The sequence below is a fragment of the Pogona vitticeps genome, chromosome 6 (assembly GCF_051106095.1).
Source record: "Pogona vitticeps strain Pit_001003342236 chromosome 6, PviZW2.1, whole genome shotgun sequence".
Taxonomy (NCBI): Eukaryota; Metazoa; Chordata; class Lepidosauria; order Squamata; family Agamidae; genus Pogona; species Pogona vitticeps.
Genome location: NC_135788.1, coordinates 67,790,588 through 67,813,160, shown reverse-complemented (window position 1 = coordinate 67,813,160; position 22,573 = coordinate 67,790,588). Strand labels below are relative to the sequence as shown.

At 42.6% G+C, this 22,573-nt stretch overlaps 1 protein-coding gene across 3 annotated transcripts in view; it reads left to right on the top strand.

Moving 5' to 3' along the window:
• The window catches only part of BMPER (BMP binding endothelial regulator), a 240,960-nt gene that overhangs the window by 114,710 nt on the left and 103,677 nt on the right, over positions 1-22,573 (top strand). For all 3 annotated transcript variants that reach the window (XM_020788156.3, XM_073003798.2, XM_073003797.2), the window contains 3 exons: positions 9,078-9,177; positions 17,723-17,832; positions 20,010-20,150. In XM_020788156.3, coding sequence (XP_020643815.3) covers positions 9,078-9,177; positions 17,723-17,832; positions 20,010-20,150 — 351 coding nt within the window. The remainder of the gene's footprint in view (positions 1-9,077; positions 9,178-17,722; positions 17,833-20,009; positions 20,151-22,573) is intronic.

The window sequence follows — 22,573 nt, the reverse complement described above, 5'->3', positions numbered from 1 at the left end:
GCTCTGCCTGCTTCCCCAGTGTCAGCCATATAAAACCACCATGTTGGCAGACCAGTTGCACAGCTGATGCTGGATTGGGCTTCCACTCTGGCTGTAACCTGAGATCTCTAGGTAAGTCTGGGTCCCAGCTATATTATTTATTGTACCTTATTTACATTTCTTCCTCTTTCAGGATTACATTAAATACTTGTACTCTTGTGAAAAAGATGTAGAATTCAACAAATATAACTTATAATTGTCCTTATAAATTTCTGATTTAATGTAAAAATATACTTCACTTCCTTGTACATAACTCTTAAAAGAACTGGAGGTTTTTCCAACTGCATCCAGTAGCTTATTGTTATTATCTGTATCCTTTAGTTAACAGTACTTTACGTTTTGAGGAAGGAGCCTTCCATGAAAGAAAGAATAAGCATGCCCTGTTTCCAAAGCCATGGGTTTAAATTCTCTCATGCTGCACCTGCATGTTCTTGCAAAATATCTGTTCCTTGAGTTGCCTGAATGGAAGAAAGTAATTTCATCATCTCTCAATTGACTCGTAATTCAGAGTAGCAGTTTCAGAACACAGTATGCTTTGAATCCCTGGATGCTACGTTGAAGAGATTATGAGACTAGGCCTAAAGCTGTATTCACTCAGGATGTTCCATTGCCCCCCCTGTGGCAAGTGTTGGGGTGGTGAATAGAAGAGCCATTCTTTTTGGGCAGTTTGGTGCCTAAAAATGTTATCACTGTACACATGCAGTAAAGCTAGTGCATTAATTGCTTTGTGCCAGTGTTAAAATGGAACTGTACACTCTCAATACATCAAATTTTCCTCCTGTGTTCACTATCTGGAGAAGCTGGCTTTATAATACTTGGCTCTCAAGAGAGTTTCTAGAGGCATACTGCATACATGTGGTTGAGGACAACACATAATTCTTTCATTTATACTGGATGTAGGAGTGCAGAGTTTACCGCTGGCTGTTTCTGCTGCATTAAATTATGAACTGCACAGGAAATTTGGATAGATGATCTGGGACAAGGTTGTCCCCCTTCTCAAGCAGGTATTGACCCCATTCCTTTTTGGACACTGAAGATCAAGATGTGTACTTCTTTTTGTTCATTCATGCTTGTATTTCTCCCACCCTTCATCAGTTTATTTTCTTCTTCGGAGAAGAATGAATAGCATGATACCAGAACACAATATTGTTTGGGGCTTATATCTCCCTAGAGGTAGTTTTTTAAAAACTCCTTTTGTATGCACAGCACACAGCAAATGAACTGTGTTCCCTGACCAGGGCCTCTTTCTGCTATAGATATGTTCATAATATTTCATTTAACAGGCTGGGTTGGCCAAAACAATATTACTCTCACAGTTTGACCTTCACCTTCTCTCTTTGACTCCCAAGAATTTTCTGCTATATTGTACCACTTTACTTCAAGCCTAGCCCTTTACTTGGAAAACATCTTTCTCTAAATCTGGTCCCATTATTCTCTGATTTTTCTTCTACTATACTATTTCTCTGTGTGTGTGTTCTGTGCTGTCATGTTGGAACCGACTAATAGTGACCCTAATAGGGCTTTCAAGGCAAGTAAGATATTACCAGTTCCACTCCACCAGTGAGTTTCCATGGCCAAGTGAACCCTGTTTTTGAACCCTGTTTTCCAGAGTCCTAGATAGTCACTCTATCCACACTGGGAATCTACAGATATCTAGCCAAGTGTAATTAATTGGTCTGAGGGGGCGGGGCTTTGGCTTTAAATTAGTGCCTGCAGAAGCTCTAAGCCCCTTTCCTGAAGAGGAAGCAGCTACTGGAGAACAGTGGTACAATAAAATAATATTTAAATCAGGAACTAGTTAAATGCTGCCCGCACCTTCATTTAAGTGAAGGAACTGGATAACATTGAAACATCAGCCCAAAGGGAGATTAAAAGGTACCTGAATTAAGCAATTAAAATTATTATTAACATTAAAATTATTTCCAAACAAAGCTCCCTCTAATTTTCAGCTCCACTAAGCAGGGCTATAGCCCTTGCACGCGCAACTTCGCCTCTGTGGGCATGCAATTCCCCCCAATGCATTCCGTTATGACCTGAACCAAATGAGCTAAAAACGATCACTGTTGGTGCACAGAGGAGGATGAAGGCTGTGCGGAGGGGAGCAGAATCATTCATACATAGGCACACACCTTAAAGGGAACATTGCTTCCAAATAAAAATATGCTAAGGGACAGTTTAAACTAAATTAAAGAGGTTACAAAATACCTCTACCCAGAAAGTAAATTAATTAATGAGAAGTCACCACTAAAAAAGGCAGTAACTTATGAATTATCTGAAAGTTGAGTCATGGCAACTGGACTTATTAGGTTGAAATGTTTCCTACTTATCCAAGTAGCTTCTTATTGATTGATTGATTGATTGATTTGATTTGATTTGTATCCCGCCCATCTGGTCTATACAAGCACTCTAGCCAGCTTAAGTTTGAGGAGAGTAGGTAGGAGATCCCTGATATATCCTCCATGTTGGTTCCACTTCCCCCTGGGTGTGAATAGGCTCATTAGAAGGACAAAGGACTGGGGGTGAGGGATAAGCCCACTTCTGCAGTGCTTCTTCACCTATTGTCATGGGTCACTGATGGTAGTTAACAGTGGTCTTTCTGGTGGGTGGAGTCCTAATCTTTCTGGGGATGGATGAAAGGGCAGCATGATATGGTGGTGCCTCGCTTGACGAGGATAATTCATTCCGTTGAAATCGCTGTTAAGTGAAATCCTCGTCAAGCGAAATGAAAAAGCCCATAGAAATGCATTGAAAACCGGTTCAATGAGTTCTAATGGGCTAAATACCTCAGGGTCCAGCGAAGATCCTCCATAGGGGCGGCCATTTTTGGTGCCTGTAAAGCAAGGAATCCATCCTAAAGCACAGCGGGGAGCCATTTTGCACAGCGGGTGGCCATTTTAGAGCCGCCAATCAGCTGTTTTAGAATCCTTATCTAGTGAAAAATCGGTTCCCGAAGCAGGGAATGGATCATCGTCAAGCGAAATTTCCCTATCTAAACATTGTTTTGCGATCGCTATTGCTACCTTAAAAAAAAGTCCCGGTCTTCACAACCTTCTTGTGCCAGGAAGATGGGGGAAGCCTGATAGACAAAGGGACTAATATAAAAGGGTTATATTCATTGCTTTGTATTGTCAGGGTCTCTGGACCTCAAGAATATGAAACAACAAATATCTGGTGAATCAGCAATATTCTTTTAATATTATGATTCATTTTTATATTCGTCCCCATGTCTAGTCTTGAGCCATTGCCCCTCCTGTGCTGGGCCATTTTAGTGTTTAGTCTTCTGTTTAGTGACTGTTTGATTTCTCCAATGTAGAGCTCCAAACACTCCTCTTTGCATTGGACCACATATAGTATATAGCTCCTGTTGTATCCAGTCTTTTGAGTGGATGAGTCCCTGCCTTAGTGTTTTTGTGGGTGCTTACCATGGAAACCCAGGTGGCGTCCATGGTCCATTCCACCTACTTTCATCTATGGCGGATAGCCCAGCTGTGACCATATCTTGATGGGGGCCCCCCTCACTACTCTAGTCCATGCGCTTGTAATCTCGAGATTAGGCCATTGTAATGCACTCTACATGGGGCTGCCTTTGAGATTGTTGCGGAAACTTCAGGTGGTCCAGAATGCGGCAGCCAGGCTTCTTAGTGGGGTGAGAAAATATCAGCATATCTCACCCACTCTGGCTGCCTTGCACTGGTTGCCCATCCATTTCCGCATTGATTTCAAAGTGGTAACGATGACGTACAAAGCCCTAAACGGTTTGGGGCCTCGATATTTGGCAGATCGTCTTCTTCCACCTAGCTCTACCCGAATCACCCGACATAGCCAGCAGGGACGGTTGAGGGGCCTAACGCTGAGAGAGGCCCGGAAGGAAAAAAACAAGAAACCGGGCCTTCTTGGCAGTGGCCCCTCGGCTATGGAACTCCCTTCCAACTGAAACTGGACTGGCACCCTCGCTGGGTGTTTTTAAAAGCCATTTGAAAACTTGGCTCTTCAGGCAGGCCTTTCCTCCAGTCAACTAGCTGATCCCTATCTCTCTTGTTTGAGTTATGCCATCTTGGTAATATGCTGTTTAGAAATAAGTGTTAAAATGGTGTTCTAGATGATTTTTATATTGTTTATATTGCTGTGCTTTTATTCATGTAAGCCGCCCCGAGTAGACATTGTCTAGAGCAGTGGTCCCCAACCTTTTAAATGCCAGGGACCAGTTTTGTTGAAGACAATTCTTCCAAGGACCAGAAGGGGTAGGGTCAAGTCAAGGGGGGGTGTCTGCTGGAAACAGGATCTCTCTGAGTCATTTAAGTTCTTCCTCAGGACTTTCTCCTGCCTTTTTCATTGGGATCATCATCATCATCTTAGAACTGTAGAGCTGGAAGGGACCTTATGGGAACATCCAGTCCAGCCCCTGCCAAGGAGGCACAAGTGGGGAATTGAACTCCCAACCTGCAGCTCTGCAGCTCAACACCTAAACTACTGAGCTCTCCAACACCTCATGCCTTCCCCATGTTGTCTTACTTTTACGTTACAAGTATAGCAGGACTGTGGCTTCAGTCAGGTGACAGGAAGTGCAAGACAAAGGGACTCATACATCTCCTCCATAGGCAGCATAAAAGTTTCCTTCCTGGAGCGCAATAGTCCTGGAAATTGAGGGGAAGAGCTGGAGGAGCCCCGGTGAGCATGGTGGGGGCTGGGATGGACGGGGAAAGAAAGACCAAAGGAGGAAGGCGGGATTGAGCGGAGAGATTTTTTGGTGCCAGGCCAGCCTGTCCTCCAGCCCTAGAGAAGCCAAAGACTACAGTGGAATGGGCTCTATGGTAGAAGGTGGTGTAGGAATGCACATTGCTTCCTGCGCCAGCAACTAAGGAGTTAAACGCACTGAGTTGGGCTTCCTAGAAGGGAAGGGGGAAAGAACCGTGTCATTCCTCGAAAAGAATGCCTTCCTGTTCCTTTTTTTGGCCTCCTGAGGAAACCGGGGGTTGGCTCTTTTTAGGGCCTGCCCTTGTTTTCTGGGGAGCTAGGGACTGCGCACCCACCCACCCAAACCCCACCACCATTGCCCCTGGGGGTGAGTCCATCCTAATGCTTTACAGCTGCGGTCCTCTGCTGGCGTGCGGCAGGCAGTATGGGTGTGTGGAGGGAGGGGGTTACGCAGGGGCGCACCTGTGTTGGAAGGGGGCGTGGAGGCGGTGGTGCTGGCACTCTAGAGATCGTAGGCATGCCAGCCCAACTGCAGCCCAGAGCGCACCAAAGCTGGCAATGTGGCCGCTGCCCTTGCTGCCACCGCCGCTGGCCGGGCAAGATGGCACAAGCCAGCACAGGGTCCTTCCCCACTGTGGCTCCTCCAGCGTGAGGTGGAGGCTCTAGGCTGGCCTCCCGAAGTCTGAGCCCCATCCGCGTTACACCACACTGCATCCCGCGTCCTGCACCCGGCTGCCCATCTGGCTGACGATCGCTGGGTGCATGTGCGCTTTGTGTGCCGGGGCGACCGTCACCATGTGTGCACCACTACTGCCACCGCCACCTGCTTTGATGGGGCTGGGGAGTCAGAGCGAGAGTATTCGGGAGAGTCCTTGGGGCCCAAGGAGGAAGGGAGGTCCGAGGCACTTGCTCACGGACGGCCATCACCCCTGTCGGCTGCCTGCCCATGGTTTATCCTCGAAGTGGCCGCCCGACACCTGTTGGCTTGCTCAGCTTCCTTCTGATCACCTTGGGCGTATATAAAGGAAGGTGAATGGCGGGAGCCAGCCAGCCAGCCGAGAAGGGGTCATGAGGTGCAGCGCGAGCGCGACACGCTCCTCCGCAAGAGCAGCACGCCCTTCCGGGGGGGTCAGAGATCTGTGTCCGCGGCCCAGTTCCAGGAAGCCCACGGACCGGCACAGGGCCGCGGACCGGGGGTTGTTGACCACTGGTCTAGAGGGTTGAGGTATTAAGTCTAATTATAAATAAATTAAATAAAATTTCGTATTCTTAAAAGCTGGTACACTTTTGTATAGTTTTTTTTTCCAGTTGACCTAATAAAGATATAATCTCTGTAAGGATTTTGGAATTTGACATGCATCAGCATGTCTATCCCTGCTTCTGTTTGCCACTTGTCTGAGTTTAGATATGTCACTAAACTGTACCCTGTTGAAACTGGAAGTAAAAGCTTCCCGTTTCCTTAGATACACCCTGGGGGAGGGCAGGAGGCTCATAGACTTGCTCACGTAAAGTCTATATAATTATTCCTACCCTATGTCTAAACTGCAGGAGCTGGGGGAAGAGCTAACTTTAAAAAAAGAGAGTTGTAGATACCTAAATATATCAAACAAGTTGTCATATAATAAAAATATATAATATTGGATTTCCATGTAACAATATTAAAGTAAATCCATAGCAGACCTGATTGGTGCTGGTGTGTATGTGTAGAAGTGTTTCTCCATTCTTGCCATCTGGAAGCATTGTAAAGCCTAGAGTCAGAACTACTGTTTTTCAGAATTCTACTGTTGATCCTTTTAAATGTCAGAGGAATTTCACATTTCCTTTCATTTTCCAGCAGGGACTGGTTCACAGTTTCTCCATGATTCCCCTTCAGATTTCAGTGAAGCCAAGTGTAATTCTCTCAGAACTCTTTCTGTCTGTCTGTCTGTCTATCTTTGTGTTTGTGGAATTCGACCTTGTTGCCCCTATTTATTTTGTCCCTCACAAAGGCTCACACCCTTTTCTCTTCTAGCTGCCACCAGGTATTATCCTCCTAATACCGATTATGTCGATGATACATGTGTGCTGCCAAAGCTAAGGTTTATTGAATTTAGGAATCAGAGGTTTGAGTAACAAATATTCGTTTATTGTCAAGTAAATCACAAAGGTAAATCACATATGAACTGTATCAGGTATTACCAAGGATTTGATTATGTATGGGGTTGCAAGTACTTTTATTCCAAACTACTATATACTTTTAATCAATATCTGTCTTATAGTGCTTATAAGTTAATTCCTGCTTGTTCAATATATTTTAACCTTCTCAATACTCTCTAACTCTCTCAGCTCAATTCACTAACCCTCTTCTTCTCTCTCCTAAACCCTAACTGCCATTTCACATCCCCAAATGTCTCTCTGACTCTGCCCCTCCTGCCTTATCTTAGGCTCCTCCCTCTTAAGCTTCTGTGATGGACAGGCAGGAATGACGTCACCTGTTGGCATTTTGCCACAGTGCCCCCCCTCTCTCAGAACTCTCTTTAGAAAAAGATAGCTAACCTTTCTGAAGCACTACTGTCTACTGCAGTATTGGGTGAATGTATAATGCTAGTAGACTGATGGCGCTTCTGAGCAAAGCTCAAAGAAAAAAAATACTTTGTTGCCCTGGATGTACCGTTTCCCCAAAAATAAGACCTAACCTGAAAATAAGCACTAGTATGATTTTTCAGGATGCTCACAAGATAAGCCTTATCCCCAAAATATGCCCCAGTTAAGTGAAACCCTGCCTTCCACCAGGAACTCATTGTGCAGCAACCAGGACTGATTCCGTCTCATCTGTGCGGGCCAGCAGGATCCATACTTTCCCTTTCCCTTTTCCACCTCAACAAGTAATTGCGTTCCCAAAACAAGACAGAAACCATCCGGTCCTGTGGTAGAAAGGGGTTGAGGCCAGTTCACACTGGGGTCCTTAACACCAACATCGCCACTTCCACTCCCCCCTCCCTGGAGGGAGTCACAAGAAATTCAGGCCAGAATGTGGGGTTTGAAGAGTTGTGACGATGTTCAAGAATAAGATGACATGACTGTATTTGAAGAAATGTAGATTGTTGTACATGAAAAAATAAAACATCCCCTGAAAACAACCCCTAATGCATTTTTGAAGCAAAAATTAATATAAGACCCAGTCTTATTTTCAGAGATTTACTGATCAACAAGGAGACGAGTAAACATGTGCAGGCTTCTTGGGACAGGCAACTGAGGAAACACATATTCAGTGACTATGTTGAAATCTCCTCCTGCAGAAAGTTAGAGTATCTGAGAGAAAGCTAATGCCTTGAAGACTGCTGTTCTTCGTGCAGTGAAGAGTGCATCCAACAAATGACATCCTGTTTTTATTCTGACATTATTCTAGCCTTGTTTACTCATCTATTCAAATAGGCATGGACACATAATAGACACAGGTGATGAGGGGCTATGCCTATTCCTCTCATTATGATTTGAATAGAGCTGATGCATTGGGGAACCTATATGTGCAATGAAGGATACTTAGAAATAAATAGTTTCAGATTGTGCTCACATGCATAAATTCTATGCATATTGTCCATTTAAATGTGTAGAGGTTAGGGTTGCAGCCAATGAATGTGTCTTGAATTATCTTTCTCTTTAGATCAATCTTATATCCAAATGTGCTACAGTCGTGCATATATTTGACCAGAGATGAGTTATAGGAAGTGCTTTTTCATCATCCTGAGTGCAGCTTAGTTTGGAACTCTTCAACTATCATTGAATATTTGTTTAGTAATTTATGAAAGATGCAAGGCTGTGTATACACTAACATTCTGCAGGAGCACAGAATGGCATATTTGATGCAGAATTCAGTTTCCTGAAAATCTTGTATTTCAAGCTTTCCTTTCCAAAGTGAGTTCCTAATGCTCAGACATTTGATCTACCTGCTGAAAACTCCAGAGGTTACATAGATAATTTAAGATTTCATGTGGTTATCCGAGTGATTTTATTGCTGTGCTTCTGTGCAAGAGTAGAAACACAACAAATTATGCCAAATTGTGAATAAAGGTTGTGTATAGTTTTTGTATGTGGATATTTCAGATTTAGTGCAAAGTTTGCAGAGTACACACAAGATATGCGCTGCCTATCAAGAAGTGTGCTGCATGCTTCCTAAATGTTAATGCTAGCATTTTAAAGTACAGTACATCTGGAAAGCTGGCGTGCTCTCATCCATGGGGTCATGAAGAGTTGGACACGACTTAACGACTAAACAACAACAACAACATCTGGAGATGTATTGCATCTTTCTCTTTTTGCCAGAAGCATGCATGTGCTTTCTAATCGCTCCTGTTTTCTTTTAGGGTGGCAGGACACAGTGCATACAAGAAGTGTGCCCCATTCTTTCATGTCCCCAGCATCTCAGTCACACTCCACCTGGAAAGTGCTGCCCAAAATGTTTAGGTGGGTGATTGTTTTCAATGAATATATTGCATGTTTGATATTAATTTCTCAATAATTTGTGGAACCTTTTTTGAAGTTTCATAGTGTGTACTGTGTTGCATTGTCAAATATAAGCTATAGATGGAAAGGATTTTAAAAGGGAATACTGTTAATAAATATAAAATATAGAAAATAGTATATATTACATTATTGCAGTTTTTGTTATTGTTGTTATTGTAATAATTCATATGTTTGATGTTGTGAAGTTGTGAGAAATACCACACATTTTGAAAAATAAACATGGAATGCCTTTTTGAATGACACTATGAGAATAATGCTTTTGAGACCCTGAGATATTTTGTTATATGAGTGTGACTCTAGAGTAGCGGTTCCCAGCCTTGGGTCCCCAGATGTTCTTTGACTACAACTCTCAGGAATACTAGCCAGAGCAGCTAGTGGTGAAGGATTCTGGGAGTTTTAGTCCAAGAAGATCTGAGGACCTGAGGTTGGGAACCACTGATCTAGAGGGTGTTTGGTTTTTCTTTAAAAACTGATGATCTTCTCTAAGACTGCCAATAGAATGGGTGTAACTCTTTGCCTAGAGCCATGTGGATGAACTCTCTGTACCAAGCAAAACAGTTGGGATGTTTCTTTGGGCTTCTAGATTTCTTTCCCACTTGAAAATTTAATCTGTCAAATTCCTCCATGTGCACAAGCATTCCCCCTGCCCCTAATTTGCAGGCATGCTATTTAGTGCTATGAATCCAAGTAATACTTTCAGAATCAATCATTCAGCCTCTTTTGGGGGTGAAGAAGTCCGGATGTCAGGTTAGGATCTAACAAATCCACTCCATCTTTGAATTCAACTCCTACTCACAAGAGTGGATCTTGAGGGGAAAATGTGGCCCATTTACAGCTTGATAAATTATTTATTGGTCATGAAATCCTAAATAAATTCCCCATGTCTTAAAAATATACTTCTTGAAATCATCAGAAGCTCTTATTTACTTGCAGTTGCTGATTATTATCTACAGCATTTATATATTGTGTAAATATTCAAAGAAAACTTCTTCCTTGTGCAGTTACATAATTTCCCACCTCATTACAAGACAACATATATTCCTATCTTACAAGGAAACATTTCTAATCATTGTTTTTTCTATGAATAATCTTGTGTTACACCCAATAACAGAGCTAAGAATGGATTTTCATAACATTCTTTATATTGTCCTGATTGACATGGTATTTGATGAATCTCCTTCCAATGAGTACTGTAGTTATCTCCTTGTTTATGACAGCTTTTATTGCCATCTTTATGGACAAAAAGAATCACAACATATAAATGGTCAGAAACATTATTTATCTCATTTAAAAACTTATTCTTACTGACAAAGAAATCAGTATCCAAGAAATCATGGATTTATTGACACAAGCAGTTTAATTCTGAACATAGTTATGTCTGGACTTCTATGTTTTCCTAGAGAACCATGGCACTTTTCTGTGCTTTGAAAAATTTGCACAGCATAACATTTGATCATTTATGCCCCAGGATGAAGTCAAAACTCACTGATTAGTAAAATCTATTATGTATGAAGTGTGTAAAATCAGAGCATGAAAACTGAATGGCAGAAATTATTTAGGTTCCCCAACTGCCCAGTGCTGACATTATTATAGATGCAATTTTCAGAAAGTAAGTCTTGCTTCTTAAAGATGTACCAAAATTGCTTCTGAAAAAACACATTTGATGAAAACCACTCTGGAAGATTTTGTATTCCTTCTGTTGTTTAGATGGAGCCAAATGAACATACAAATAACTTTTTAGGGCTGGGAATCTAGCCATGTGCTGTTTGAAAGGTGCACACTTTTTGTTATTGCAAAGTCCAGCTGCCATATTGCTAGAGATCTGGAGGTCTGTCTCTTGGATTCAGTGGTACATCTGCTTTCTTGCTTCTCCATATACCTGCAATCTAAATGGTGTGACATAAGTGGCTTTGCGGAGGATATGACTGAGCAAGAGGCTTTGTTAGTGAACAAACTAGATACGTAAGTCATTTATGGTTTCCAGCCCTCCCAGACCAATATAATGTGTCTTCATGCAATGTACAGCAGTGCAAAGGTTGTGATGCCCCACATGGGAATTCTGAACATCTTGAACTGATTTTCACAGGATAGTCTTGGTGTTGACTGGGATTTTTCATATCCTGCAAGACTTGGCTGGCATGTCATAAAAGTTATACTGAATTATCTTCTGGGCTGGTGCACATCATCACTTAGTGATTATTGCTTTCTAACTCAAAACATTACATCAAGGAGATTGTTCTGCAGGATGTACTGAGCCATTTGAAAGTTGTGTGCTTGTAAGAATTTGCTTTATCAGTGCAGGTGGAGATTATTTGAATGCTTGTTCACAGCAGATGAGATTTGTTAAAGACACACTGTGTCTAGATGGGAGTGTCCCAATATATGATAACTAAACTATTCACAGGACCTCTTTTTATATCAGATACAAAGGTATGTACTTATTTGTTCGCTTATACTGGTATGCCAGTAAGTAAAATGTATGCATTGCTGCAGTATGTGTAAAGCAAGCATGTAATAACTGTAAATTGTATGCATTATTTGTTTACATATAAAAGCTCAAACATTCCTGCAATTGCTGTGATTCTCATAAAGAGCTCTGCACAGGCAAGGTATGCCTCCTGTCTCTTCACAGTTCAGTATTCTAAATCAGCAAAGCACCATGACACTGAGTAGTATGGAGAGTCTCTGCTCCTGACAAGCTCTAAGTTGTTAATCAGAGTTCCCAGAATGTATGATATTGGCCAGAATACTGCTAGATCTTTATGTGTGTGAAAGATTAATTATGAAAGGTGACTAATTGGGGTGCTGGTCTTAATGTCTGATTGTATGCCCAGTCATGCAACTGGGAAAACCCCCAACATGTTCTCAATTCCACAATAAGCCATGGCAACTCCACAATTTCTTTTGCATGTTCATAAGTACCTGATGGGATTTTGGCTGAAGTTCGTGTTAGCAGATTTTTCAGTTTTTAGACCTTGTCTTACTCCTTACACCTCTTTGTGTGTATTAAGTAAGTACATCAAATAACTTCGTAAAATCATCAGAATTACATTTTCCTAGCTCTGCCACTTCTTTTCTTCTGTTTCATCTGCCCAGTTTCATATTGCTGAGAGAGAAAGAGATTCTGAAATGCCTGTCTGCCTTTATCAACTGGCTTTTATTAAATGTTGGCTCTGATAACTGGATCAGCAATCAGGAAAAAGGAAGTACTTTTTCACAAATTGGCGAATCAACTTATGGAATTCACTGCCAAAATATGTGGTGACAGCAACCAACAGCTTATAGGGCTTTAGAGGGGAAGTGGAAAAATGCCTTGAAGATAAGGCCGCCAGTGACTATGAGTTTCGTCAGGAGAAAATAGCCTACAAATGATACTGAATAAATAAGTAAATAAAAATTCTGCTACCTCAAGACCAACATTCCCTCTAATTTTTCAGAGTGATACATGGGGGCTCCACCCGATGAACACAGGGTTCTGGCCACAACCAGAAGCAAAAGGGTGGAAACACTGGCTCAGCTGCAGACACCCAATGCGATGCTGCACACTCGTGTTCCTGTGTGGCTTAGAGGGAATGTTGCTCAAGACTCAGAGGTAGTTGACAATTCCTGGGTAACAGCAGTGAGAGAGGGTTACTACCCTCATGCAGAGTTTGCGGGGCGGGGGGGGGGAACTTTTCAATTACAAATATAACTATAGTGGCTGGAGCATTTTGTAGTCCAAAAAAAATGACAATTCCAAATTCTGCATGTAGGAATCTCTGGGTGGATGAGTTATGCTGGGAAGTAGAGTGCTAGATTACAAGAGCCTTTGGTCTAAACCACTGGTTCTTAACCTTGGGTTACTCAGGAGTTTTGGACTGCAACTCCCAGAAGCCTTCACCACCAACTGTGCTGACTGGGGTTTCTGGGAGTTGCAGTTCAAAAACATCCGAGTAACAAAGGTTAAGAACCACTGGTCTAAACAGAGCTTTTTTTTTTTCCTTCTGAAAACCACTGTGGGAGATATTTGCCCTCCTCCTTTGTTCACTCTGGAGGCTTTTCCAGCTTGCAGCCCATTCTCCATTCCTGTGTAAGGGAGCAAGTGCATCTCCTGGGCTTAGATGGGGCAGTGAGAAGGGAGGAAAGGTGGAAAGCAGGGCTGTGTGTTTTTTCTTCCATAATTTGGGGAGAACAGGTTCTCAGGTGGCAATTAAACATCTCTCCACTTTGCTTCACAGATTTCTAGAGACAATATATACATTTATATCTAAACTTCTACATCATTTGGTGGTGGAATATGCCCTTGTGGGCAACCTGTGGATCATCTTGACCTATCAGGCTTTATTATTACTGTGATTTTATGCCTTAGAAGTCACTAGAACAAACAAGCAAAAAAGCCATAATAATTATACCTAAGTAACCATTCACCCTAGAATTATACAATTCCATTCACCTTTTATGTATAGTCTTCCAAGTTATATGCATTTCTTCATTAGTTTGAAATTGTATGTTCAGGAACAATATCGTTATACAGTATAGTGTAACAATGTGTTCTAGAAATCTTCAGGAACCTCAGTGTGGTATTTGTTAGCACTGATGTAACTGCAGTGATACTGCCCTCTTAGACAAGTCACTGCTTCATACTTATTTCCCAAAACTGCAGAATGGAAGTAAACTACATCACCATGTTGCTGTAAGGATATACCAGTGTGTTTCAGCATTGTCATGGCAATAATTGACAGCAGTGGTGGAGAATGTGAGGACAATAATCATAAGGAACTACAGGAGAATTTGTGACAGCTTCAAAACTGTGGAAGACAGTCTTCATGAAAAAAGACTGGGTTCTAAAGAGAAGGATGGTTCACCCAAAGGGGTCGTAGGCTGCCACTTGTCTAAACCACTGATTTTCTTGTTTAGAAAGTATCTCATAAAAGAGAACTGGGAGGAAACTGTGTGCGACTCTGCAGGACAGCTACCCACTGGAGTTGCTGGAACAGGACTAAATGGATCTCTCATCTGACTCAGCAATCATAGGTCCATAAACTGCTTGAGAATTCCTCAGCGGATTACCCATATCATTTTATCATTCAGTGAGCACAATCTTGTTAGCATAACCCAGATTGGGTGAAGAAAATATTTAATTTCAATTAATGGAAAGCTTCATTTCCCCCCTTTTCGGGTTCTGAAGCTCCTTGGTACTCCCTTTCACTCTTGGGCAACCTTTTGGAGCCTCAGGAGCAGGTGAGGAGCCTCTGAAAGTAAAAAAAAAATCATCACTGGATCAATGCTGGCAGTCCTAATTCCAGTGGCAGCAATGAGGAAGCAATTGTTTATTAAGGGCTCCCTCACCCCCATGTCCCAAAGCTCCCAAAGGCTTTCCTAGAACAAAAGTGAGCATTAGGTAACCTCCGAACCTGGAAGAAGAGTTGGAGGAGAAAGCTTTCCATTAGTTTAGAGGTTCTTCTTCGTGGGCTGTGTGAATCACACCCTGGGTGATTCACGCCTGCCCGGAGCCTCATCGGAAGATTCTAGAACTTCTGCAGTAGCAATAAACGTGGTAGAATATGCCCCTCCCCACCTGTATAAGTACCTTGACACCAAGCATCCCCTTTCAGTTTCTTTCAACCACCGTGTTGAGAGCCTCATAATTGTGCTTCTGTGAGTAAAAGAGAGAGTTTATTCTTGATTCCTTCCTGTTACCAATCATTTTCTTTTAAACTATTAGATAAAACTCATTATCATCAGAGATTTTTTTTCTTTTCCCTTGTTTGGCCTCTGGCCGCAGCACCCCCTCCTTTCAATCATTGTTTTTTCTCCTCAATTATTTCTCCTATTCATGGCCCCTTTGGGCCCATTTAAGCACTGTGTTGTCTGTGATAATAACATCCCACTTTCCGACAGACATGCTAAGTGCCTTTTCTGTTTGGGAGAACAACAACAAACTTCCTCCTGTACCCATTGCAAAAATTTTAAGCTTGGAGTTCTTTGATCTTGCCTCTCAAAGCTAAAACTCCGACTTTGGGAACAATCCTTACAACCAGTTCAAATGGTCCAACCTCCCTGTAAGGGCCACTTCCCAAACCAAAGTGATGAAAAAAGCCGCTACTGAATCATCGAAACAACGTCCATCGGCTACACCAGCTCTTTCCGATTCTCCATCTGCATCGTTTAAGATCTCAAAGACACACAAATCAAAGTCCTCAATACCAAAGTCCTTGACATCAAAAACAACTTCTAAACATCAGAGACCTACTGAAGCTGTTCCAGCTCCATAGTCAGCTCCTCCTAAATGAGCTAAACAGTCTAAGCCTACAGACATCCCAGCACAACCACAACAACTCTCTGAATCAATTTCAATCGGATCTCCCTCAGATGATGACAGACTTCCATCCCATCAACCCTGTTCTCAGTCTCCAGAATGGGATGATAGAGTCGACCGACTAACATCCTTTCCTCCCAGTCCACAACGTTCTATTCCTTCCAGAATCCTTCGGTTATTCCATTGCCCGAGGACCCCCATCCCGAATAGCTCGACATCGTTCCATATTCGATGCCCTCAGATCGTCCACCAACCCCCAGCCAGAACCATTGACATCAACAATCTCGACAGCTCACTTCATTGCATGTGGTTCAAACTCATGCTCAGCACGCGCATTGGGTTGCCATTTGCCCTGACCAGTGCTCTGCTCGACAAACTCCACCGACTAGTTGACCAGGTGTTTTACCCAGTTCGATAATACCATCTAGCAGTCAGCTTACCTCTTGACAACCATCAGTGTCAAAGTGGCCACATCACTGAGATGTTGCTATACTTCAACCTACTCCCCACTTGGTATCGAAAAAACCTTGAACGGTTGAGCAGATTTCATCCACACATGAGGCTTTGCAGCCCCAGCCTCCCAATACTTTCCTACTACAATAGATGACGGAAACCACTCTTCATGCCCGGCACTGCCAGCTTCCATTTATTCTACAGCTATGCCATTGCATGAGCAACCTCCGTTTTGACATCACAGAGACACAAGCTCTGATATTGACGATCCTCAATATTCATCCTGGTCCATGGACAGGGACCATTCCGTTACATCAACACAGTTCCAGTCCTCCAGTAAATTCAAGTCATTGAGCCCTACAACACCATGCTCGACACCGAGGTCCATCCCTACCAATCGAGGTCTGTCGATGCTCAACCACTATCTTTCAATGTCGACGATTCTCAACATCAACAGATGTCCATGGACATGCCGCCTTCATCTTTTTCAACTCATAACTGGCAATACTATAAAGCTCAGCCTATCAACACCAAAGTCGATCGACAGTCCGTCAACTCCAGATGAGACCTCGATGGCTCTGACCGTGGATCTCGGTCGCGGACTCCATCAGTATTACTTACCTTTCCAGAGTCGGACATTGTCTATACCAACCCACTGTCACCAGCAGAGGATTTCCAGACCTATGCCCAACTTATGATTCACATGGCTAAATCCCTTGATCTGCAAATCCACTGACCATTGACAGAACCAGCCAATCATCTATATGATCTAATCTGTAAAAATACAACCGCTCCGGATACATATCAATGTTGCCATCTCTCCTTAGTACTGCACAGAGATCCTGGACAAAACCAGCTTCCTCCCATACCATGTCTAAACAGATTGATAACCTCTATAGAATCCATGACCCAGGAGCCATTTTCCTCCAGAAATGCCCAGCTCCAAATTCTATTTTTGTCGAAGCTTCTCAATCGAGATCTCGACACCAACAGTCACTTATATGACCAAAGAAGGACAGCCAACGAATAGACTCCATGGGTAGATGGCTTTACTCTTCTGCAGCCTTCATCATGTGAATTGCTAATTATCAAGGAGCCATGGGAGTTTACCAATTCTTCCTCTGGGACATGTCCACCTTTATTGAATTTCTGCCAGAGGACAAAAAGATACTAGCTCAAACCGTCCAACAAGAAGGTCTCTCCGTTGCTAAACAACAGATGGTTTCCACCCGCCACACTGTAGATGCTACAGCCAAGTCTATGGCCACTTCAGTAGCCCTACGCCATTTTTCCTGGCTCAAAATTGAAATAATTGAAATAATATCAGCTGTGGGTCCTGATGGCAATTTTTTAGAGTATATATTTTAATTGCATTTTAATTGTTTTGTCTTTTTATTGTATGGTATGTGACTCACAGGGTCCACTTGAAGAACTACAATTAAAGGTGGGTAACCTGCCATTTCTGGCACCTGATCTGGGTTACACCAGTGCAAAGTTATGCAACAGGATTTTTCTCTCTGTCTTTCATAGGTGTCTATTAATGCTTCAAGTCACTACAGTGTATTAAAGGGGGCAGGTGGAAAGGATCTATTAAAAAAATTAAACAGAATGATGCAGTCAGCAGTGGTCTGCTTTTTTTCTTTTTCTTTTTGACAGTAAACACAGTTTAACATTGTTGGGAACACAGCTTCCTTTCAATCACCTACTGTTTCTCTTCTTATTATGTATATCTAGGACAGAGGAAAGTGTTTGATCTTCCATCTGGAAGCTGCCTCTTTCACAGTGATGTTTATGACAATGGAGCCTCCTTTGTGTACGACAACTGTACTAAATGTACCTGCAGGGTGAGTCAATAACAACTTGTCTCCTTGTCATTTTCATGATTCAGAAACTGAAATGGTTGCTTCCGCTGGTTTGCATCATACCTCATAGTTAAGGAAACAGTGCCTTTGCAGGAGTGAGAAACTATGCTTTGAAGTTGGAGCTGCAGCACATTGCTGTTGGACATTTGCATGTCTCCATTTGCATAGAGCTTTTCTATGTTGCCATTGTCTCCCCTTTCTCAGCCAGCCATAAGTTTTTAAATTCAGAAATATGCAACCACAGTTCCACCAGTGACTGTGTGTCTCCAGTGGCAACAGAGGTGGAGACAGAGTCCCTGTTATGCTCCCTTCTTATTTTGTCCACTCTGCTGCTTCTTCACCCATGAAGTCATGTGCTACACTCAGGTGTTACTTCACTTCCTCTCACACATTATCCATTTAATCTCCTTCCATCCCTGCCTCCCTCGCAACCTCTCTCTTTCTCTGTTACATAGCCACTTGTAGCAGAAACATCATGTCTCTTTTGCATGCCTTATGTCTTCCATGAACATAAAGTGCCTTACTGAGTGTCCTCTAAAATCTTTGACTCAATACCTGGTAGCAGTGGATTGGCTGAAGAACCCAAGCAATACCAAAGCTGGTAATAATAATGGGTTGGTCTCTTTTGCCATCACAGTGGTGCTCCACTGGCAGAGGAACATCAGTTGTATATGACAGAACAAACATAAAGAGTGTGAAGTGGATGTATCAGGGCATTTTCCCCCACCTTTCTAGTGAGATTTTGACCAACCAACCTGTGAAATATAGGGTAGAAAGCAAATAAACAAATTGGTGGTTAAGAATGGAACTTTTGGGTTAACCCAAATGAAAAAAAAAACATAGAAGAGACACTTTTTTTCAGTACAGTGGACCCTCTACTTACGGAATTAATCCGTATTGGAATGGTGGCTGCAAGTCAAAAAGTCTGTAGGTCGAATCTCCATTGACCTCCAATGCATTGAAAACCGATTAATCCCATAACTGGCGGTTTTTATTCTATTTTTGTTCCATTTTGGTTTTTTTCTGGTCTGTAGGTCGAATCTCTGGCTGCAAGTCGAATCAAAATTTTGCAGCCAGAGAAGTCTGTAACTCGAAAAGTCTGTAAGTCGAGGGTCCAGTGTATTAGATTCTTTTGGTAGGTTTCAATAGAGAGCTTCTGCTGTTCAGTGCTTTACATTTTCTGAATGAGAGAGAGTCTGAAATAATCAGATTTTTATCAGATTTCTTCCATTGGATTTCTTCTTTTGGACCTATTTACGTATGTAAAGTTGACTTATACTATTCCAACAAATAGCCTTTCTGCCTGTCATACTTCTCCTCACTGCCGCTGTCACCACACACCTCTTGGCCCTGCAAGCCCCAGTTGTTGCCTTCTCCTTTCACCTCACTGTCACCACCATTCTGTCAGATCTGCTCTTCACCCTCTGCTTCCCTGCCACCACCACTACTACACACCTCTTGACCCCACTAGTCATGGCCCTTCACTGCCTTCTTATGCCCCCCCCCCGGCTGACTCGGTGTGCCTTATGGCCCCACCTGCCCCACGCTTTCCCTTCCCTCATCTAGCCTTGCTGCTTGTGCTAAGTTCTTTGAGATGAGTACCAGAACTCCAAATAGGGAAACTTTTACTGGAAGAATCTAAAAAAGTTGGGTACTTTCAGTTTTACTGAAAGGGCTGGTACCCAAATGACCTGAAAACTAATGAGGCACCCCCCCACCAAAAAAATTAAATGATGAAATCCAAATTTTTTCCCTGTGTACAACTCTATGTATGGCAAAGAAGACAAACAAACCTGGCCTATGCTCAGATCTGAAAGGAAATGATTGTAAAACATGGTGTATGTAAGGGTAATATAAAAACACTCTTTGAAATACAGTATTATTTTATTCAAATCCTCTGCAGTAACAGGAAAATGCTCTATGGAACGTTATTTCATTTGAATCCTTTGTGAAAGTCCAGTATATGTTGACAAAGCCAAGTTGTATGAATTGGCAACCACCAAGCGCAGGGCGGGCCACTTTACCCTGCCGCTGTGGGATGAGTCCCCTTTGTTTGGGTAGAAACTGCCAGTAACTGAGCGCATCCAATAGCTGCTAAGTGGAGTGACGATTACTGTCATCACCCACCTGGAATCTCTTCTGTCCTTCTTTCTATGCAGGATTCTACTGTGGTGTGTAAAAGGAAGTGCTCACCACCTAGAGACTGCCTCAGAGCTAAAGGGCAGTGCTGCAAGGATTGCATCTCCTACATGTCCCCTGAGGAAACAAGAGTGTGCAAGTTTGGGAACAAGCTCTTCTGGGTAAATGTCCACACAAGCTGTACTGTAGTACTTCCACGTATTACCATGCATTTCAAGCTGTGATTTTATTTCTTAGCCAGAAATGATTCAGAGAGGGCCCCTCACCCCACATAAGGCATGTGGATACAACGTGGTTGTATTGGGCAGTCTGACAGCCTTGTAGGATGACTCTCTGTAGGCAAACAACCAAGCTGCTGACCCTTTCTGTAATGTGCATAGGAAAATGTGATTCATGTGCTCCAGCAGATTTCTGATAGCCAAGGACAAGGTATTTCTCTGTGGTCTCCAGATGACAACTCAGCCAAAAGGGAACCCCTCCTCCCACCCCCACCCCCACACAAGCCAATAGGAGCTTAATTAGCTTTTCTGGATACAATTCAGTACGCACTTGTAAGTACAGACAGTGCTTCATGGATTGGGAAGCCGTGTGGTCATAATCCCCTCCTGCCCTCCTCCCACACAAGGTCATTGGGGATTCCCTCCAAAACACTTCCCATATTATTGGGAGCTTGTTTGTTTTTTCAAGTGGCGCAGGGTTTCTCCCCCCCCCTTCTGCAGCTCTCAGTTGGAAGTGTTTTCTGTTCACTGTATGGACCATCTGTGTGCTGAGAGATCCTGGGATCAGATGAAAAGTTAAACCCCTTGTGCACACGGTATTTTTCCAGCCAACGCTCTTTCCATTAATTTGCATTTTTCCTTTGCACAAAGCTGCAGTATTATGCGCCTCCTGAAAATCTTGTTTACAATAAATTAAAAGTGACCAGTCTTTATTTACTTAGCACTCAAACACATAAGAAGCCTTACACATCCAATCAATTGTCTTCTCCTTTACTCTGCCTGTGTATGTGTGTATGGGTGTTCATGTGCTTAGTATGAGAAACAGAGAGACACATTCACTGTCATTTTGTGTTGATGAAATGCAAAGAACTACTTTAGGTGCATTCAGGATCTTGCCATTTTGAAACACTCCTGTGTTTCAGAGCTTGTGATGAGCTGGGGCTGCTGATTAAGAGATACATATTTGAAACACTCTCTGCCCCACAGAATAGATCAGACATCTTTGGATCCAGGCAATTATTCCACAGAACAGCACAACACAATGATAATTTTTAAAAATTGGCTTTGAGTCATGATTTTGACCATCTTCTTCCAGATGTTTACAAGAAACTAGGCAAGGACTATGTGTCCCATCATCATCATCATTATTTTCTAAAGCTGCCACTGTAAGTCTTCTTACTGGGGGGAACCTCATGAAGTATAGTGGGACTTATTTCTTTCTCAATAAACATGCAAAGGATTCAAACCACTTCACTCTTAGTTGTCATCTCTCCCACCTGATCACATTGGTCCTTAAGCTGTTTACTGTGTTTTGTGGAAGATACCATTTTTTCCTTATTTTTTCCTCTTTAAAACTTGCTTATCCCTGTTCAGGCCTGCTGTTGATTAATGTTACCAGATGTGTGCTGATGGTTTTGAGATCTTTTGCCATTTTTTAAACACCAGAATGAGAATTAGAGTCCCCATATGAAATTACGCTGGGAGTTTGGGAGGGTCACTTTTAATTTAACATTTCCCAGTGTCTTCCTATCTACCAGTATCTTTGAATCATCTTTATGCTGAAGGATATTTGCATCTATCAAAATGCTGCCCTGTTCTCCAACATACAGATAGTAGCAGTTTTGCACTATCAGAGAGAAAAGTTGTGTGTCAATTTATTTACTCTTTCCCTCCCTCTCTTTCTCTCCCAAGATGTTTGTTTGTGTGTTTTTTAGACTCTGCCATTTAACTGCTTGATTGTACCACTGAAAATCTCCTTTATTACTATACTGTGACCCCTAGACCTAGTCACTATCTTTGTTCCTTGTATTATAAAAAAAGTTATGTAGGGAGCCAGAAGTAGCTGCACCATGAGGACAGATAAGGCAGCCACTTGTGGTAAAAAGCAGACATTGGTCCGGATCCAATTGTTGTTTGCGTAAGGTTTGCACAACAGGTCACAGCTGTTTGGGGCTAATTAACAAGGTGTTGGAGTGCATCTCCTTTGCATAGTCTGGTGTACAACCAAGATGTGTCCTGGCGCCTTCTCAGTTACTTGCAATTGGGTGTACCAGTTTGCACAGACCTTACGAAAATACCAATAGGCTTCTGGTGGATGTCTGCTTCCTACCACTTATTCACAGGTGTGTCGCTTTTGGGGTCTAAGGCAGAAAACTGTAGTGGAAACCTACTCCCCTTTTAATTCACAAGAACTGCAATCCTCTGAGGTTGTTCTCCAGGTCACTTACTCAGTGTTCCACCTTATGATGGATTTCAGAGGAGAGGTTTTCAGTGGAGTTTGATCAGAGTTGATACCCAAGACTGAGTCAACCACAGGTGGCTCTCTTGTCTTTCCTCATGGTGCAGCTATTTCTGGCTCTTTACCT